We start from the raw sequence: 19,934 nt of genomic DNA on the forward strand, positions 1-19,934 counted from the left end.
GGTCATAAAAATTCCTAGCAATATTTCTGTTTTGAAAAAGTGAAGACAATTCATAATTTTGGTAATGAGACAAAGTCGATGCAAAATTGGTCTTCGCCGGCCACATAATATGACGTGAAGGGCCGCATCTGGCCCCCGTACCTTAGGTTTGACACCTATGCTTTGGAGTGTTTAAAGCTATTCAGTGATGCGGGGAGAGGGGAAAAAAAAAGTGGATCGTGCAGCCGCCCACACAGTCAATGAATGATCACCGAAATCAGGTTGCTTTATTCTTTTGAGGATTTGCCATTCTTACCTCGATTAGCCACCATCACTTTCTTGATGGGCCGGTAGTGGCTCTGCGGGGCCGAATGGGCGAACCGGTAGAGTAGACACGCCCTTCTCACGGCAAGCAGACCGAGGCCGCCTCGCACTGCAACGTAGCGCATCATCCTACGTGCGACACAACATGAAATTTTCACGTGAAATAATATTTATCCAACACTTAATTACCCGGCGGTCAAAATAGAAAAGAATCATTTTGGGGCACGGCAAACCACATTTTAAAAAATTGCATCGCAATTATCATTTTACACGCGGGAAGTGTGACGGCCAACCGGCAGCTGCTCAGCCTCCCACGGCCCAACTAAACTAGCTGCAGATGTTTCCTAAATAACACCCAGCTGTCTAGTTTTGCCTCCAAATCACAACAGCACTGTCAAACTATTAAAAATAAATAAAAATAAAACCACAAGTATGGCCCTATATATCTGTAAGCCGTGTTTTTTGTTTAGAGAATGACGGCTTAGCATACTACCGACAAGTTACAATGCTAAGTGAGGACTACTGGTTACTTGGCACTCAACTGATGTTTTTCCTCAATAATATTGATGTCTAAGGCTAAACTAAAATAAAAATGCCCAGCATGGTGCATGAAAATGAATAAATAAGCTTGTTCCAGTTCTTTAATTGATATACGGTAGAGGAAAACTAAGTTGTTGTTTTTCAAAGCACCTTGGGACGTTACTGCCACCGCGTGGCCAATTGGTGGTATCACAAAACGAGATCATATTTCATTTTTTTAATGATTAATTTAAATCTTTCTATTTCCCCTTGAAAAAATACCCAAAGCAGATGTTTGCAAATGTCTTATTTTAATTATACACACAACATTTAAACAAATTTATCAGAGATAAAATGACTTTTGAGAACCTGCTAAAAAAAAAGTTTAAAAAATGTCTCTAAACTATTATTCGATTATTAAAATACGAGGCGATTAATTTGACAATCGATGAATCAATTTTGACACCTCTAGTTACTACACAAATCTATTTCTAAAACATTGCTGCCTCCTGTCGCTACATTTATTTATTCATGTACAGATGTCACACCCAGTGCTCCTGCCTGCTGTTGTAAACACATAAAATACTTTTTCTCTAATCCCGTTTGCTGCCATCGCGGTATTAATAAAAACATGATATCGTCTCGGACTAAATAAGAAATGAAAGGTGGCATTTTAATAGCCTTGCACTCCATGACCGGAATTTAAATCTATCAAGTGTACGCATGGTGGGAACTAGCCAGCCCGCAGATGGTGAGTGAAGCTGGAGCCGAGTATCAAAAATGCTCTTTGATCACTTCTGAAGCTGTGGAAATACAGCAGGCAGCGCAGCCTTGCAGCAGAGAACATCTTCTGAACCTCTCGGAACACACCATGAAAATATCCCCCCCCCGAATAAAAGTCATTTTATGCTTTGTCATTTAGCGTCACTCATGGGGACAACATGTAAATGGAGAATCAGGCGTGGAATGAGAGGAATGTCAGTAGGTGAGGTCCCTTTTCAGCAGCTCGACTTTGTCACGTTGTCTTCTTTATGAGGTGGGAGTGACACAAGACAAAGATTCATATGCAAATAATACAAAAAGGTGTGATTAAAATGTCAACACCACCAGGCTGAATTGGCAAAAGGACAGAAATGAGTCGGTAGCGCCCTCTTGTGGTTCAATGCGGGAATGCTAGTAGAAATTTGGATTGATTTGGTTGCCTTACGCTCACTGATGCCTCGCAATACTTTTGCAGAACGTCATTATTCTTTTTTTTTTCCTAATGCATGTCAATGGGTGTCAAGGTCCCAATCACCTGAGACCAAACAGGGAAATAAACAAGTTGATTAAACAGATTGGTCCTGCTTATGATCATTTATCTTTTTTTTTTTTTTTTTTTTTTAAACTCATTGATCGGGAAATCGGCTCCAAAATCCAAAGCCTAGTACTTGGTGTAAATTTGCGAATCACTGACTTTGCCCGTTGCAAAAATTGTACTGGATTTTTAAATCATCTTAAGTATAATATTTCCAAAAATAAAACATTTCATATCCAAACTATGGGTGCTGCTGGGAGTCTTTCTGTTTTTGTTTCAGCCGAGATGCGAGTGAAATCCAAATGCTCCTGACAAAATCTTCAGAGTTCATATGAGGTGATTTTAGAAACTTTATCTTCCAGCAAAATTACAGTGTGCAAAGAGGAATGTAACTTCCAATGCCAAGTCAACTCCCTGACTTGAGCCTCTCAATCGCACGCACATCTCGTTCAATGATACACAAGCATCGCGACAGGGAAAGAAAAAAAAAAGGGTAATCAATGTCTCGTTTGCAAGAGCAAAGGTTGACTTATTAACCTCTCAGGGAGCAGAGTTCTGTTTTGTCGCACATGCGACCTTGTGACACACAAAGGCGCACACGCATTTGCATCAGAGGTTGCATCAGAGGTCGCACAATCCATCAGGGGGCAGTTCACAACAAGCAACTTCTCAAGTCCAAAATGAAAAGGTCAAATTGGGTAGCCCACTTTCTACGAGATCATGCTTTCTATTTTCCACTAGTGATGTCTGGCATTGTGTTTCCACTACAGTTCCCAGCAGGCAACAGCTTTGCTTGGCAGACATATGGCACAGAGAATTCACGAGAATTCCACCATCGGTGTTTTGCACGCACACCCACACACACACCCACATTCATAAACAATATGCTACAAATGCATACGCCTTCCTCCACTTTGGGTTCAAACAGCTCCACGACTCGGACAATTTTATTCTTCTCATGTCCAAAACTCTTTGTGAAGAATATCAGATTCCAAATACTTGCTTCTCAGATGCATCTCTGGATTTCATTTCATTTCCTTACGCAACACACTTGATCAACTCCATATGTTTCCTTTAGCGACTCGTAAACTTGGAACACAACAACGACATCGGGGCGGGGAGGAAAAAAGAAGGCCTGAGAAGATCGACTTGTGCTTGTCGCTCAACCAAGACAGGAAGCGTCGCTCAGATCAGGGATGAAGCGCGAGTGGAGTAAAGGTTGTTAAAACAGAAGACGAGACACACAGTTCAAAGGTTAAAAGGAGACAGCGGAACGAGAACGTGCGCAACGTGTGGCCGGCGAGCAAACAAGCACTTTGCGCACTCCAGCGGGTTTCAACATGTCAACAAGGTTGGGTTTAGTGCCTCACATTAGTTCGAAAACAATGCTGATGAGTGATACCTCATCTAACTAAACAAACTAAACAACTCTAGCAACAGAGAAGAGAAAACCAGTTACAGGGATAATAGGTAACATGTAATTCATCCAGGCTCTTTTTGTATGCTAACAACTTTGCATGCTAACAATACGTGACATAAAATGCGATACGGTGATATTTATCACGTGAAATGTATCGCTAAAAAACGTGAATACTTAACGGTTGAAATTTTAATCTTACGATGTTATGACTCAGGCTATCGCTACTGAATATTTAGCATCAAATAATTAGATATTTTATTTGCATTAAAGTGTATTTTTAAAAAAAATCCACCGTTACTGTTTATTAATTATACATGACTGTTTATTACGTTGATCTTGCATGGCCAGGGGCTCAGCCACCTCTAAACATTTGACTCTAGGATCGCCCCTGGTTTGGAATAACTATGGCGAGTGAGCGTCCGGTTGGTATGCAGGATGGTGGTTCACCAGCCGTACCTTGCAACAATAACCCTATTGTAAGCGCCCAACATAGATTTGAAAATCATTAAAAAAGAAAAGAATTAAAAGTTACTTTGCTTCGTTTTTTTGCCATTCAAGCCTAGACTACAAATCGGGCCGGCGGTGCCTCTTCGCCAAAGTTGTCGACAAGACTTCCTTCGGGAGCAACTGCATTGCAGGCTGCAAACCTCCACGTTTAAAAAGACACCATGCTCCAAACTAGCAGCGCAAGACTAGTGCAAGTCAACTAGCTCCTAACAGCCGTGCCCCCTTTTGGGTTTTTTTTTTTTACACCTATACGTATAAATGCTCTCTGACAGATGTGACAGCGTGACACATGAGCCCGTGCGTGGGGAGACAAATGGCAAACCGGACAGCCTGGAAGCAAAAAGCACACATCCGGAAAGCTAGCACACGCTCTCTCATCAGTACTCACGTGTTGTGCATCCGATGACAGGTAACAGGACACCGATTGTAACCAGTAGCTTATTTGAAGGCGCGTTTGTTTGGGTTTTGCCCACGTAGCTCACACACACACACGGTCACGCTTGAAGGAGGAAGAAGCGGGGATGGTGGGGAGGGAGCTCCTTCGCTACTTTGGATCAATTTGCTTCATATGCGCACTCAAAGAAATGGCGTGGAGAGGACGGGACTGGAGAGCAGAGTGGCCGGGAGAGGACGAGGACGGAGAAGTGATAAGGCGGCTAAGGCTAACTGCTAGCAGCTCCGTGGTTTGCCTGCGTGCAGCCCGAGTTAATCTCTTCCCTTCTCGCACAAACTCTGATCCTTCTCGCTCAGTTATGACGTCACACGACACCCCGTCTGCTCTCGGCCAATCAGAGAAGAGGGCGTGGCGTCATCAGCTGGCGCGAGTTTCGATGAAGCTATTTTGGTGCATTGAAAATAATACAGTAATACAGTATTTTTATATATATATATATTTTATATATATATATATATATATATATATATATATATATATATATATATATATATATATATATATACTAGTATATATATATATATACCAGTGTAAATCATTCAGTGGTTATATTATTGAATCGCTGTTATTTTTATTTTGGTTTTTTTTTCTCCCTAATTTATACGTTTATTTTTGTCAAAACATTTTTTTACTGGTTTTACATTAAAATATAAAAAATACTTTTTGAAATACGCAAAATACATCAGCAGGACACTTGTGCAATTTTCCACCATAAATTTACTGCAATAATTACCAATTACCAACATGGAGCAATCTTTTTTTTTTTTTTCAATTTTCTTAAATTCTGGTGTGGTGTGAAATGGTGATTAATTGCCACCAAAATGCATATGTACATTTCTACTCTTATTCACTTGAAGGTATAAAAGCTTTTCCCACAATATTTTTAGATTTACTTCCATCAAATGTGAGCTCCTATGAGCAAAACCGTGTAACTATTACGATGTAAAACTCAAAACCAAACATTTTTGAGAGCAAAAACTGAGGGAGAGCAAAAAACGAAACTCATGACTGCTGTACTCGTGATTGCCATTTGCTGTTCTTGTGTTTGCTGTCCTACCAGCTCTGAATAAACAAGCCGACATGGGCGTCACAAAACAATAACATTTCAAATGCCGTCCAATGTGCATTGACCCACTTTTTCAACACATGCACATGCACTGAACTTTGCTAGCTTTTTTCTATCCTGCTTCCTCAGAGGTTGTAATTACAGCCGACTTCCCAAACTGTTGGTATTTGGTTGCGTAATAGCTGGCCCTCCCCTCACATTGTTGTTGTCACCCTTCTTTTTACCCGTGAGGATTTAATCTATTTTTTTTCACTGCAAAAAAAAAAAAAAAAAAAAAGAATTACTTGACACAATGTGGCTGGCCAAACCATTGGATACTGGTGACGTAACGTCCTGGCATGCTGTTGCTATTTTGAATTTGTCATCAGTGTTATTTAACACTTTATAAAAGGCCTTTGCCATACCAGGTGTATCCTGCACTATTAAAAAACACAAGCGGGTGTCATGTTACCTTTCTTCTCTTGATTGCTTTTCATAACAGATTTGATAACACGTGAAAAAAAACATTGAAAGAGAAACGTGGGAGCACACGGGAAGGAGATAAAAAAAATCTGTATTTAGCAGCCAATTCTGACATCCAAAGATCCAAACAATACAAATTCAAAAGACGACTTGTATGGTGGCAGAATAATACCGAAACAACTTGAAACAAAACAATGTCATTTTAAACAAAGTGTCCATTTTGAATTTATATGAAACAAACCTCAGACCGACAATAATTTTCGATTTCTAGCTCGCATCGTGAACATCTCGAAGCGAGAAAACATTGAGATGTGACGTCGCTTTTTAGATTTTTCAAAAATCGGGCAACTTTGATTCAAGGTGCGTAAGCCTGCGTTTCAAACTCTTCAAAGGAGTGCCACGATTGGTTAAAAATGGAGGCGTAAGCGGGTTGTTCTCTTTGTTTTGAGCCATCGGCGTCAACGATGGGGCTTACGTCAGTGTTCGGGCCACCGGTGTAGGAGGACGCTCCGGGCAGGCCGGCGCCGTTCAAAGCAAAGTAACCAGGATTGACTTTATAAGCGCATGGACGGTAGAAGTCGTTGGCTGCCGAGTCAACCACAGGAGCCATTTGGATCTTGTTGGGCCCGTCCTTGAGAGACTTTCGGTGGATTTTCATGTGAGCGTTGCGAGACTTGACCTTGGTGAATATTCTGGAGCAAACAGCGAAGATGTTATTCGATCACAACAATGCCTCAGAAAAAAAAAATAATACAACAAAAGACAGGGTGGACCCACTTGCCGCACTTTGTGCAAGGGTAGGAGCCAGCCAATGGCGTTGCGGCATCCGCCTCTTCCAGTCCAGGCTGTGTCTCTGTTGGCAGCGAGGCGGGGATTTCCTGTAGGAGATGGAACCGGTGTGAACCAAGGTTATGGTAGTTAACCAAAACTAACAAAATAACAGAAACTAACTCACAATTTGACTCTGGTGTTGCTCTGACTCGCCGCCCTTCTCATCACAAATATTCAGCTTTTTTTTTTTGTGCAGCTTAGCTTGGCTTTTATTGACCAGGTAATAAAACTCCACGCACTGCTTCACTGTTTTTGTCTTCACCTGCAACACAAAAATAATTTTCTATTTTGTACAGGATTCTTCCCGTACTACTGCAATATTTACTAAACTATATACCAATTTGTGTATGAGCGAAAAGTTTTTTCCATGAGTGTTCAGGGCTACGTTGAAGGTGCTCTTTTCGCTCTCGCTCCAAGCGTCGCTACCTGGAGATGACAAATGTGGAATTGTAAGCGGGGAACACAACAAGTGGTGGTGGGCGGGTGGGGTGGTGTGGGGGGTCACACAAAGACCGCCTTTGTCCGCACAATGGGAAATAGGCTGGCCTTTGCTGGCTAATTGCGTTGTTTAAAAGCTCAATATCACTTGTTGTGTCGTAATTATGGAGTAGTTTGAGGTTAAAGGTTACCAGCATAGTGGTAGTCCTCGGTCGGTAATGTCCCTGTTAGCAGTAGCATCTCCAGTGCGGCCTGCACGGGAAAGCCACTGAGGTGTAAAGCATCCAATGACATGGAACGACACGGGAAAGACACGGAGGCGGCTTACCATGACGTCTCCCTGACAGGCGTGCAGAGAGTGCAGCGCCAGCTCGACGTTGCTGCCCCCTCCTGGTAGGCAACTGGAGTTACTCAGTAACAGCAGCTTTTCCACTGAGAGCACGCACCAAAGATGCTTTGTGTCGTTAACTGAGGTAAAGATTTGGAATATCTCATTCGGACAACTCTTCACCTTGCTCCTGCGCCTTGCGATTCTCCGTGATCTTCTCCCGTGGCTTCCACAGAGACTGTTCCCAGGTTCCTTTCGACGCCACGGCACCGAATCTGAGAGGGGGGGGCTCTGCTTGGCAATCATTGCCGATGTTGATCTTTCTGAGGAGAATGAAGGGCAAATTCATCAAATTCAAGGTTCATAATTACCGTTTTTTTCCGTGTATAGTGCGCCCCCATGTATAATACGCACCCTAAAAATGGCATGCTGATGCTGGAAAAAAGCCTGTACCCATGTATAATACGCACCCAATTTTTATGAATTTTTTTTTATGAATTTTTTTTTTTTTTTAAGTCCCAATGATCGTCACACACGCAGGGAGGCAATGGGTCCCATTTTTATAGTCTTTGGTATGGTCTTAACTAGGCTGGATGTAATTTATTTTGTTGGCGTTGATTTCTCCGACTGCCCATAAACGCACCACCGAGGCGTGCGGACGTGAAAAAGGCGGCTCTGTATGAGAGAGACGTTGAAGAGGAATAAAAACACCCTTGGAAACCAAAACTTGGTGATTTCAAGTTTCATTTCGAGGGACATTTGTCACGTCTCGTCCCCAGTTTTGCTATGTGTCTAGGTTGCCATAGTTTCTGTTCGCGTCGCCCCTCTCTTCCTGTGTCACCTCAATCGATGTAACGTGTTTTGTATTTAAGTCCTGTCTGCCCCTCGCTCACCGTCAGATAATTGCATGTGTTACTGTCATGATGTCTGTTTGCTTTCTGTTCCTGTCTTTGGTAATGTCACCCTGTCTTTTTGTTCCACGACTTTGTCGGTCAGTCCTGTTGTTGGATTTGTTTTCTAAAAAAAAAAGAAAATAAAAAAAAAAAATAATAATAAATAAATAAAAAATTTTGTACCCATGTATAATGCGCACCCCAGATTTTAGGACAATAAATTTGTTAAATTTTGCGCACTATACACGGAAAAAAACGGTGATGAGGATTGACGCTTTCGCACTTTGGCCACCCGGGGGCAGTATAAGACAGACGTACGAGTATATAGAGTACTGGTGTTCTATGCGGAGGATAAAGAATATATTGATTGACTAAATGCCAACGTCAGCAAATAGATGCTAATTGTTCGATAATTGTTCATTTATAAAATCCAGTGAGGTCTTTTTCGCCCCTCCGGGTCTATGACTATACTTACGCTTCAGTAGCATGATCATCCTGCTCTCTTTGCTGAATGGAGGAGAAGGAGGAGTAAAGGCCTGTCCCTTCCCGAGCCGGGTTGAGGAGGGGTCGAGGTGTATAGTGATCTCTTTTTTCCACATTAGCGTGAAGGAGGCTGGGAAATGGAGTTCCGGTGTAGGTTTGGCTTTTCTGCAAGAACGAGCAGCGTGTTAGGGTGTTCTAGGGAAAAAAACGAAAAAGGGTGAAATTGTTCATTACCCAATAGTGAGCGGCACTTCCTGTCGCATGACTTGGAAGTGGGTGATTCGGGTCTCTGCGTGAGTTGATCGAGGATTTTCCAAGTGAGGGGAGCTGCTCTGTAAATTATGGGAAAAGATTAAAGACACGTTTTTTGAGGGTGTAGGCAAAGCTAGCGAGTAGGGTTGCGCAATTACGAAAAAATCCCCAAGGTCTTTGATTAAGATTGAAATCACGATGATATTTCCATTACTTGCGCTGCTTCTACTAGCTAGCTATTGTAGCTATCGATGCTAAATTGTATTGTATGCTAGATTGTACCTTGGATGTTGCATGAAGATCTCAAGTTGCCCTGCGCGGTCCCGTTTGACCCGGCGGGAAACATCCACGTCACGCCAAAGGAGTTGAGCGACGGCAGCGGCTGCGGATTGGAAGCAAAAAAGTGGAGCGCCCCGTTGTCGTCTCCCGCCTGCGAGTGCGACTGGATGCATGGCGAGTGAGATGGGGGAGGCAAAGGGGTGAGGGGAGGACTGAGCATTGAGGATTCCAGCTGAGAGAACGGGAAGGGCGGCGCGGCCGACGAGCAAGTGTTTGGACTGAAAAACTTCTCTGGTCCAAAATACTCTACTTTGGTCGCCCCCGATCCCCAAATGGGCCAGTGAGATTCTTGGATGCTTTGTTTCGGTTGCAAGGGGAAAGTGTCTAGAACCGGGCCCGGTTTTTGGGTTGCTGACTTCAGCGAGGGTAAAAGTTGGCGGGTCCCAATTTGAGTCGGCCAGGGCATCTCCGACAATGGGCTTGGGGTCTTGCAGCTCGAACCCAAATCCCAATTTTGCAGCTCTCCGCAGCTCTCGCTCCACTTGTGTAAATCAGGGTTGAAATTTTGACCGGAGTTGACGTCCCAGTTCGGGCTGCTGTAAAATTCAGCCTCCGCATCGTCGCAGCTTCTCTCTTTCTCGCCGCACTCCAACCACTCGAAGGTGTTTGTGCTCCGTCTTGCAGAAAAGAAGGAGGTCACGTGTATTTTTTCTTGACTCCCAAATTGCTGAGGGAAGTCCTGGGGGGGGGGACCCATCACAGGTATCAGGTGGAAGGAGGGTCTTTCGGGATGATGGGGATGGCGATTGGAAAATTGCTGAGTGGACCAAAAGTCATCATCCATTGTGGCTGTTTGTTTAACTATAGGAGAGATGCAAAAAAAAGTTATGCATTTTGAAAAGCATTTTTACAGCGTTATTGCAGAACGGCGATTTTGGTTTGATTTTCTCATTTCCAAATTCTACTCTTTAAATATATTAATAATATATTTGGGGGGGGGGGTTTACATCAACCATTTGGCTCTATTGTGACAAAATGAAACACATGAGAACTACTTTTTAGTTGTTGTTGGACCCATCGCTGGGTTAACTGCGCCACCCGATTCGTGTTACATTTGACCAAATATTCGAAAAAACTGAAAGCTCGTACATGACGTCTGGATGTGATCAAAAACCGGCACAAAGAAAAGGATAGTAAAATCCACCAGAACTGATTGCAAATAATTAATTTAAGTTAAATAAGCAAAAATAAAAAAAAATACAACTTACTTTGTAATTATCAAAGTCAAAGTCTGCTTTATTGTCAATCCCTTCATAAGAATGGTCAGATTTGTGTTTAAAGCATTGCACGACACGATAGAAAGCGTTGACGAGTGGAAAGACGGAATGTATTCAAACTTAGTACGCATTTTTTTTTGGTGTGTGTGTTTTTACCGGTTTTCGGCGCTCGTGTCTTGTGCGGGTCGTCCTCATTCTCCGCTATCTTGTCTTGGATGACCTCTCTCAGCCCATCGTCTCTGCGCAGCTGCCTTCTTTTTTTGTGCGTCACCTGAAAGTTTGCGCACGCCCACAAAGACGAGTACAAAGACAGTGTCACACGGAACTAAAACAAAAGACACGCAGGCGCTGCAAACCGCATACATCGCTCTTTCACAAACACACACACTTAACACTAAAGACAGGTGTCAGAAGAGAGCCGCAATGTCGTGATGTTGCCGCTTTGCCTTTTCGTCGTCGTGGTAACCACATCCTGAGGAAACAAACACTGACGGATCTCCCTCCTCTCGTCTATGTTTAAGTCGACATGCCCCCCCTCCCGTTTTTTTTTTCCATCTCGTTGTCTTCATCGCTTTTTCACACTTACTTTGCTTTCTTCTTGTCTTTAGCCGGCTGGCTGTTGTCACCTACGCTCATCTGGCCCTGCATGCAACTGAGTCATGCTGGTTTTCCTCTCTGGGGTCACAATGAACAATTTAAGAGTCTTCAATCAGATAAAGTGCTTTTGAAATGTGCTAATATTTCTGCTGTTTAATATTTGATGGCGGGGTGGTTAAAAGATGATACAAGACAAGGATGGGTGGACTTTCAATTGCCATCTGAAGAACAAAGTACAAAAGTACAAATAATTTCCGGATGGGGAAGCTGCAAAACTTCTTAGCTTTGATGAAAAGTCAACAGGCACAATAGCACCCTCTAGTGGACCAACGTATACGTATACCCAAACGACTGAAAATTGAATTAACGACCAACTACTAATAAACTCATACATTGTCTTCCTTCTCTTCACTTAGGATCCCTAATTTACAGTAATTAAGTCACAAATTACGTATCGGACTGAAACAAGGAAGGTCACTCGGGGAAGGCGGCCTGCTAATGCTAACGGGCTAGCAGTCTAGTAGCAGGTCGCAAAAAGAAACTGTTTAGTGTATTTCTATGAAACCTCTCTGTCAAGTACTAAACACTGCCTGAATCTATTCATTCAAGGATTTGCTGAAACAAACAAAATAAATATATATATATATACAAGAAAAGTAAGCAATACAATACCCAAAGCTATCAAATCGTTCGCGTGTTAAACGGCCGAAATATCTGTCGAGGTCTCTGGTGCAGCAGCAGCAGCAGGAATAATAATATATTTTATATATATATAAAATAATATATATATATGTATATATATATGTTTGTATTGCGTGTGGAATGTCTATTACACTGACATTAGAATCTTATAAAACTTTTTCCACTTTAAAAGACTTTTTTTTTCTTGGTATGGCGCCGTGAGTGGCTGCCTCCCAGCAGTGTTCTCTCTTTTCCTCTTTATTTCCTTCTTTTCTCCTTTTTCTTTCTGTCTTTTTGTCCATTCGGCGATGCTGGTGCCTTCTACCGCACCTCGGTATCTCTTCGGATTGTATATGTATATATTTTATTCTTCCTAGGACCGGGACCATCGGTTGAGCCGGCGTAACTCTATGATGGCTTCCTGCTTATCCGGCCCTCGCCTTGGCCTTGCAGCCGCAACCCCTGCGGGGAGTCTTTTAGCTTTGATGGCTTGTGTGTCTTTTGTATACCCACTCTGTAGTGTGGATACTGCTGGGGCCTGAATTTCCCCACCCCTGGTGATCAATAAATATTCAATCAATCAATCAAAAATAATCCAATTCACGTCACTAGTTCGCCTTTTTTTTTTTTTTGGTTTTCTCACACTACTAAAATAGTTATATTGTTCTTCCTTAAAACAGAGTAATAACATGAATACATGTAAATAAACTGTTCCTGCCTCAAAATGTAGTACTTTAATTTATCAAACTTCTCCTATTAATCATCTCACAATCCCTCAATAAATTATGTTAGTTTTTTTGCACAAGCTAAAATATACAGGGTGTTTGTGTTAGCATTAAGGTAGCTTTGGAATTAAAGGCAAAGTTTGTTTGGTTCTTGTTGAAATTGTCAGATGAGTGAGCGAGTCAGACTGAGAATTGGCCTTGAGTGTCAATGGAGGCGGCTGAGGCAATATGTCGGGCTTGATTCCCAGCAGTCACCTTCAAACTTCCCCTCTCGACACCACAACGACCCCAAATTTCCTCCACACCTTTTTGACATTTAAGACACCATCAAGTTGAACAGAAACACATAACGAAATAATGAAAGTGCTGCTAAACACATTTGCACTTTTTGGCATACCCAATAATTAAACGCAAGTCAGTACAGAACTTTTTGTTTATTCATTTCCGTGACCATTTTGTCATGAACGCCTTAGTGTGAGAACAACATACAGGTTCAAACTTTCAATCTGATGTTTAAAAAAATGACTATAAAAGTTACTTTCAAAAAAAAAAAAAAAACATCCAAACAGCTCACATAGAAACGGCCAAACAACAATGACGGAATGTAATTTTTTTTCGTAAACAATCTGCATATTCACGGAGTGCATGTGTGAAAGGTAGCCAGCTTCTAAAAACCAATCAAATGCAAGTAGACTGGCCAATGTGCAATATATAATTTTTTTTTTTACCTAATTTAGTTCTGTAAAACGTGTCAAGACGAATGTGAATCTTTTGAACAAGCTACATTATTTGCAAAACTATTGATTCAACATTAATCATCTGGCGCCATCTTTAGCCATTGTAGGGGAACTGCAGGAGGACGCCTTGTCCAGGTCCCAGGGTGAGTTTGTCCAGGTCCACCGTCGAGTCGGTCTCCATTTCTGGATCCGTGGACATCTTGACCGTAGCCATTTTTGGTAACTCCACTTTTTCTGCTGGGAAAAAAAAAGTTAAGTAAATTCAGAGATTTGTTGATAGCGTAAAAAAAAATGAAGAAATAAAATAATTACAACCATCCAGCAATACTATTATAGTGTGTACACACACTATAATAATTCTTCCCATTCTACTGAGGTTCACCAGTTGGAGACAATTCACTTTGCTTCTGATATAAAACTTATACAAATTTTGTGTCAAATTCAAATGTATTCAATACATTTAGTTATATACATTTATTTTATTCATATAAATAATTTATATAAGAAATAAAAACGTCTTGTTATTTCCGAAATAAGAAAAAATCTTCTGGGTATGGCTAAACTACGCCCTGGCAGACTAATTTAGAGAAAATAAACCAACTTGATTAGCACGGCAATACTTGCCTGTCGGCGCTAGTGCGAGCTGGAGTGTCTCTGACGCGTTGCCCCAGTTGACCGCCGTGATATATCTTTCGCTCTGGTCCCACAGGCGCAGGAAAGCGAGCGAGGAGACGGAGGACTGGAGAGTGTAGTAGTCGCCATAAAGGAGGGAGCGCTCTTTGCCTCGCAGGTCGCTGAGGGATCTGAACCACTTCCTCACGCCGACGTACTCCTTGCGCTGAGCCTGTGCAAAGCGGCAAGCGTGAGAACCAAACGTTCTCTTTCACGAACGTCGGGCTTCCTCAAGCGCTAGCCACCTCTGCGGTTTCATTGCCGGGGGCTCCTTCGGCGGCGGGGTCCTCCTCGAGGTTCCACACCATTTTGGGAGATTTTTCACCCTAATGGAGGGCGCAAATACACGCGGTCAATTTCGTTAGCAATTCCACCAAAGGCCTAACAAGTACAAGCTCCGCCACTAGATGGCAGAAGAAACCATTTTGCTCAAATAAACAGGCCCAGATTTCACTCTGGAGAAATTTGACACGAAATGGAGATCATCATGCTTTCAGTATTCATATCCTTTGCTCCGTTTGGTTTGTTGGTGTGCTATAAATTTTGTCTTTTTCTTGTTTCAATACCAAAAGTGGATTTTAAGCCACTGTGGCCAAGTCTGGATCATAAAAATAAATAAATAAAAATAAAAGCCCAAAACGGCCTTACATCCATCTGAAGGCCAATCTCGTCCCCATAGCTAAAGACAGGCGTTCCGGGCATGGTGAAGAGCAGCAGCTGGTAGAGGCGGATCAGCGCCTGAGATACGGCCCGTTTAGACAGCTGATCCCCCTGGGCGGCGCCGAGACCCCAGGCCAGACTTCTCTGGTCGGCGTGCAGAATGTTCAAAGCGTTGATACGCTCCCCACCTTTTGGGGATCAATTGGCTGTCAATTGCCTGCAATGGACGACGCTGGGGAGTGTGTGAGCGTGCGCCAACCTACCTTGACTCTTGGCGCTGAGCAGGTCCGACAGCACCAGATCAGCGCCGGTGGTGTTGACCAGCTGGGAGAGCTCTGCGGCCGAAACGCCTTGGGCCACGCCCATCAGCATCCTGGAGAAGGCAGCTGCGGTTAGGACATAACCTGAATGCTAAGATTCTCGCCCGTGTCCATTATAAAAAAAAATTCCTGGTGTGTGGCAGGGCTGAACAATTTTGAGGAATCATCAACTTGCGTATTGTTGCCCCTCAATATTCTTCTTGCTGTTTTCTCTTAACAAACAAAAAAAAAGATTGAATCTGCGTTATGGTAAACAATACCTTTAGGCCTCTTCTTTTCTTCAAAGCTTGAATAGGAGCAAACAACTGAATTGGAAGTCTGATTACACAAGAACCCATGTACAGCCATTACGCAAGAGTTGACTTTGAAGCCCTCGCTGTTTGTCTCCGGCTAAGCCTCCTCCCTCCCCGCGGAGCTGGAATGCTTTTCAGCAACAGCGTCTAAATGCCAAACCTAAACATTCCCACGAGTCTTGGAAATCATCCCAAACTGCTTTGAGGGGGGAAACTACCTTTGTCGACCGAAAGAGTGGTAAAGTGCAATTACTTTTTCTCGGCGTCCCCGTCGGTGTCATTGCCCTTAACCACGGCCAGCAATTGCGACAAGTCCCCAGCGTTGGAGGCCGTGGCGAGGTCGGCGATCTTGATGCCGTCCACACCCAGCTTGAGCCAGTACTCCGCCGCCTCCTGCGAGACGCAAGGAGACGTTTAAGCTGATGGGGAAACAACCATTGGGAAAAATGTTCGATCTGAGTGAGCCCCAACCTGGACGCGGTCCAGCACATTGTTGATGTCGCTGGTGCCGAACCACGGGGAAGCTCCCGGGTAGTTTGGAGTCAAGTCGAGCACCACAGAAATACCTAAAATCGTAAGGAAAGCTCTCAATTTATGCAAATAGGATTATTTTCTGTGTATAAGAAAAGTTATAAGTGAGCCAAATATTCTAAGCGAAGATATTTTTGGGCTTTTTTTGGTCAGACCCCAAGATGCCACAAGATGGCGCCAAAGCCCTAGCAACACCTAAATAATTGTTGCAAAAGGCAATTTGAAGCATTTTGACGGCCATTAGTTATCCAGTGTAACAGCACCCACCCTTCTTGCGGGCCTTCTCCAGCACAGCGATCAGGTCTTTCTCACTCCCCTGAGTCGGGTCGATCTGCTTCAGGTTGAGAGTGCTCGGCTGGTCGGCCTGCACGGTGTGAAAAGGGCCGAGCACCAAAGCTTTCACCTTCAACTGGTTCACGCTGTCCAGTTTTTGCTCGATACCTGCGCGAGGAGAGAGCAGATGGGAATGTTTGCCGGATGAGGAGGCCGATCGTGTTGACACGAGGGAGGAATACGTGAACAATTGTCGCCTAGCGGCCATGTGAGAACAAAAAGATCCTTTATGAGGGGGACAGGTCATGCGTGGTGGTGGTACTTGGAATCCTGCCAAGGATCTGTTGGAACGCTGAATAAATGCCGCCGCCTTCTAAAGGAGGACCAAAATGTGGAAACTAAAGCGCTGAGCTTAGCTAAAGCTGTAAAACTAGCAGGCCACGGCGAGCTACACATAAAAATCACCGCAGTTGCTTAACCTTCATCTGATATCAGAGCACATGATACGAAAGAAATGACTCAGGGCTTTTAGTGTCCTTTAGACACCACGTGTCAGCAGTTTGCTATGAAGCCGGCCTGTGAGAACTTGAGCCGGGTCTCGGGACACGTGATGTCTCGTGAAGTCTATTTCGAGGAGGTTATCAAGGGTGAAAAACCGGTGCCTCGCAATCTTAATGTTAAGAGTCACAAAGCAATATACCAGCCAATCCTTCGGAGAAAGCCTCAACGTCAGAGATCTGGTACAGAGGTCCCTGGTTCCACCAGTTCATCTCCGGGATGGGTTTGCAGCGTGGGGCTTTGACAATGATGGCGATGGCGCCGGCCAGCATGCCCACCCAGCCCAGCCAGAAGAGGATGAGCAGTACCCAGCGGGTCCTCACCCATCTAAAAAACAAAATTCTCTTTTGGTGACATTCCAGTTTTTAGTCAACTTTCCCAGCAGCTCTTACCCTGGAGTGCCAGCAACCTTCATGAGTTCTTCTTTGGACAGGCCCGTGAACGCCTCTTCTGTCGGAATCTTCACCTTGACGCTGCCATTTTTCTCACCGCTGACCGACTGCCCGTCGGCGGTCATGGGCTGCTTCTCAGGGTCCAGCTCGTTGAGTTCCACATCCTTCATGTCCACTTCAGCGGTCATCTTTATCCTACTCTGAAAACATTGAGGCAATTTGACTTTGTGACACCTTCAAGGGTCACAACAAACCAGCCTTGACACGAGTTGGGTTCAGCAGAGAAATACTATTTTAAGTTAGGAATGTTCAAATGCCACTTTAATGGCCTTTGGTGTAAGTATTGTAAATTGCGTGGAGTAAATGTTCCCTTTTGTAGCCATTGGAGCAAGTGTGGCGTTATAAAGATTTTCAAAATCCAATTGAAGAGCATATTGCGCTTTAGTCATGCTTACAAATACAAATATAATCACTTTAAAAAAGGTCTTAAAAGCAAATATTATTTTTTTAAGACGCTATTTACTACTTTGAGGTTCTATTGTCGATAATACATCTGTACACCGCAGCCAACAGTATGATGTAATGGTCCGTACACGTTGCACGAGGCTAAATTGCTAGCTAGCGTGCTATCCAGCAAATAGTTGAATGAAAAAAATATACCGTTCTTTTGTGAAAAACACAAAATGGGCAACCAGACAGCTGATTTAGAGTGCAGTTCGTCGATGATTAACCTTATCACCCTACTTTTTACACATTAAAAAAAAAAGGGAAAAAAACATGGCGCAACCTAGAACGTCATCAACCAAAGCACATGTACGTTTGTAATGACGGGTTAGGGGAAAAACTGTAAAGAAAACGATTGTATTTACCTGCTTTGTGTAAATTCGGAATCCGTAGCTGCACTTGGCCGCTCCTTCCAGTCAGTTTGTAATCTGATTAGGAAAGCAGCTCTGTGTTTATGTAGCTGCCCTGCTGAGTTGAGAGCCCTCCTCCCGAATGGGTGGGTGGGTGGATGGGTGTCGACTCTCTTCCTAGAAAACGACTTCAGACGACGCCCTAAAAACAATTTTTAAAAAAACCATATTTCAGCTAAATAAAACTTCGATCGAATACCGTTGCCTGTTCTTGTTTAATTTTGTGTTCTTTGCCTAAATTAGTGCAACCCGAAAAACTAGTTCGCTGTAAGAACAAAGCAATCGCTATGAAAACAAACCTCTGACGTAATCAAATACGTCATTTAAACGTGATTAAATCAGTAGTATCCACTATTCATGATTTATTCACCTCTTGATTGGATCATTGAAGTTTTTTTTTGTCAAGTTCCAAATATTATGCAATATTATGCAAGTAATGTTACAAAAATAACTTTACACTGAGTCAAGCTTAGTTCTGGGAAAAGCTTTTAAAGAAAAGAAATGTCACGTAGCTCCTGTTGTGTATCCTTATCTTGATGGGAGTTGATTTGCGTCTTCTCCCAACAGACAACATCTTTAATCAGCAATATTTTAAAAGTGATTTTTGTTGATGAATAAAATCGGATGTGATGACGTAAGATGTTGTCTGTGCGTTATGCGACATAATATTTTGGGGACAAAGATGGAGAGCTTTTTGTACTATCAGCTCTGCAAAGATGTATTTAGACTTGTTTCGCCTTGTCGGCCGAGTCGAAGGGCCTCTCGATGGGCTCCAGTCAATTAAAATGGATGGAATGATGAGTTGTTTGTCCAAAACTTTGTTTCTGTGCCAGTGCATTGAAATATGCCACACGTTTAAAAGTATCCGTTACGTGGTACAAAATCATTGACGTCATCAATTAATCAATCACATCATTTCACTGTTAGAGTGTGGAAATCTTCAAACTTGATAAATCAACAGCAACGTGACGTATTCAAAATAACATCAAACGCATGTGACTTGGAGGGAAGTCAAACACACACACACCGCCTGTTGCTGTTTTTAACCGTTGAGCGTGTTTGCCTGCTCTTGGCCGCGTTTCTGTAACACAGCCGTTGGACCTAGCACATGCACAAAGCTCTCATCTCCTTTGCAGGGAGATAAAAGATATCAGGATGAGAATTGATGACCCAGGAAATGAGTTGGAGCTGGAGGAAATAGGGGAAAGGCCGCATACGTTGAATCAACATGTTTTGGAGTGAGCGCAGTTTCAAGCTATGTTTCGAATGAAGGCGACAGTTAATTATTTTCAGCAAAGATTTGCACGATAACACAAAAGCAATTTCTGGAGTGTGCCTGTGTACGAAGCAAGTCTGAAAGGCCAAGCGAAAGCACGTGACATGCAGGGCCTCACTCGAAATTCCTGTCTGATCTGAGGGGGTTTATTTTGTCTGAACAAGATGGAGGTTCACACACACACGCACATGCACGAAAACCGGTTTAGACTTGCCTCCCTTTTGAAGGTTGTGCATTCAAGTAATTGTCACAGGTCACGCTGACGCACACTTGAACTTTCCTTGCAACGTGGCTAGCATTCAAATTCCCAGAATACACCGTGCACACACCCGTTTAGGACTGCTATGGCATAAATGAGAGAAAGTCAAACTGTTACGTCATATTATTGCTTTATGGGCTTTCACTGATAACTCGCGGGTATGGTTGGTATACATTAACTTACCCCTTTTAATCATGAGTGTGTATATATATTACATCTGCCCGTGGATTTGTCGTA

The 19,934-nt window shown here is 43.1% G+C and overlaps 3 protein-coding genes across 6 annotated transcripts in view; all 3 read right to left on the bottom strand.

Annotated features, from left to right (window-relative positions):
• LOC133148672 (pyruvate carboxylase, mitochondrial-like) overlaps positions 1 to 4,790 on the bottom strand; it is a gene marked incomplete at its 3' end in the record, with an annotated part of 92,493 nt that extends 87,703 nt beyond the window's left edge. The window contains exons 1-2 of the mRNA XM_061271645.1: positions 4,435 to 4,790; positions 296 to 432 (exon numbers count right to left, since the gene is read on the bottom strand). Of these exons, the coding sequence (XP_061127629.1) occupies positions 296 to 432; positions 4,435 to 4,445 (148 nt within the window). The remainder of the gene's footprint in view (positions 1 to 295; positions 433 to 4,434) is intronic.
• Positions 4,791 to 6,100: 1,310 nt separating this feature from the next.
• LOC133148673 (zinc finger protein 541-like) lies at positions 6,101 to 11,222 on the bottom strand. 2 transcript variants are annotated; one of them, XM_061271647.1, is made up of 11 exons: positions 10,966 to 11,222; positions 9,536 to 10,393; positions 9,236 to 9,333; positions 8,994 to 9,166; positions 7,809 to 7,948; positions 7,626 to 7,729; positions 7,489 to 7,549; positions 7,197 to 7,285; positions 6,984 to 7,121; positions 6,815 to 6,906; positions 6,101 to 6,720 (listed from the first exon to the last, which is right to left on the bottom strand). In XM_061271647.1, exons 2-11 carry the CDS (start codon positions 10,374 to 10,376, stop codon positions 6,384 to 6,386), a joined length of 2,073 nt encoding a protein of 690 aa, XP_061127631.1. In that variant the 5' UTR covers positions 10,377 to 10,393; positions 10,966 to 11,222; the 3' UTR covers positions 6,101 to 6,383. The 2 variants fall into 2 exon arrangements, with proteins under 2 accessions (XP_061127631.1, XP_061127630.1); XM_061271646.1 differs by having other exon boundaries at positions 6,806 to 6,906; positions 10,966 to 11,219.
• A 2,005-nt stretch (positions 11,223 to 13,227) lies between these two features.
• slc3a2a (solute carrier family 3 member 2a) lies at positions 13,228 to 18,375 on the bottom strand. Of its 3 annotated transcripts, none has more exons than XM_061271639.1 (11): positions 18,118 to 18,375; positions 17,249 to 17,443; positions 16,999 to 17,183; positions 16,293 to 16,466; positions 15,966 to 16,060; positions 15,748 to 15,887; positions 15,145 to 15,254; positions 14,870 to 15,069; positions 14,467 to 14,547; positions 14,174 to 14,393; positions 13,228 to 13,786 (listed from the first exon to the last, which is right to left on the bottom strand). In XM_061271639.1, the coding sequence occupies exons 2-11, from the start codon at positions 17,434 to 17,436 to the stop codon at positions 13,644 to 13,646; spliced, it is 1,536 nt and encodes a 511-aa protein (XP_061127623.1). In that variant the 5' UTR covers positions 17,437 to 17,443; positions 18,118 to 18,375; the 3' UTR covers positions 13,228 to 13,643. The 3 variants fall into 3 exon arrangements, with proteins under 3 accessions (XP_061127623.1, XP_061127622.1, XP_061127624.1); XM_061271638.1 differs by having other exon boundaries at positions 17,249 to 17,448; positions 18,118 to 18,371; XM_061271640.1 differs by having other exon boundaries at positions 13,228 to 13,783; positions 17,249 to 17,448; positions 18,118 to 18,369.
• Between the last annotated feature and the right edge of the window lie 1,559 nt (positions 18,376 to 19,934).

The sequence above is a fragment of the Syngnathus typhle genome, unplaced genomic scaffold (assembly GCF_033458585.1).
Source record: "Syngnathus typhle isolate RoL2023-S1 ecotype Sweden unplaced genomic scaffold, RoL_Styp_1.0 HiC_scaffold_127, whole genome shotgun sequence".
In the NCBI taxonomy this organism is placed as follows: Eukaryota; Metazoa; Chordata; class Actinopteri; order Syngnathiformes; family Syngnathidae; genus Syngnathus; species Syngnathus typhle.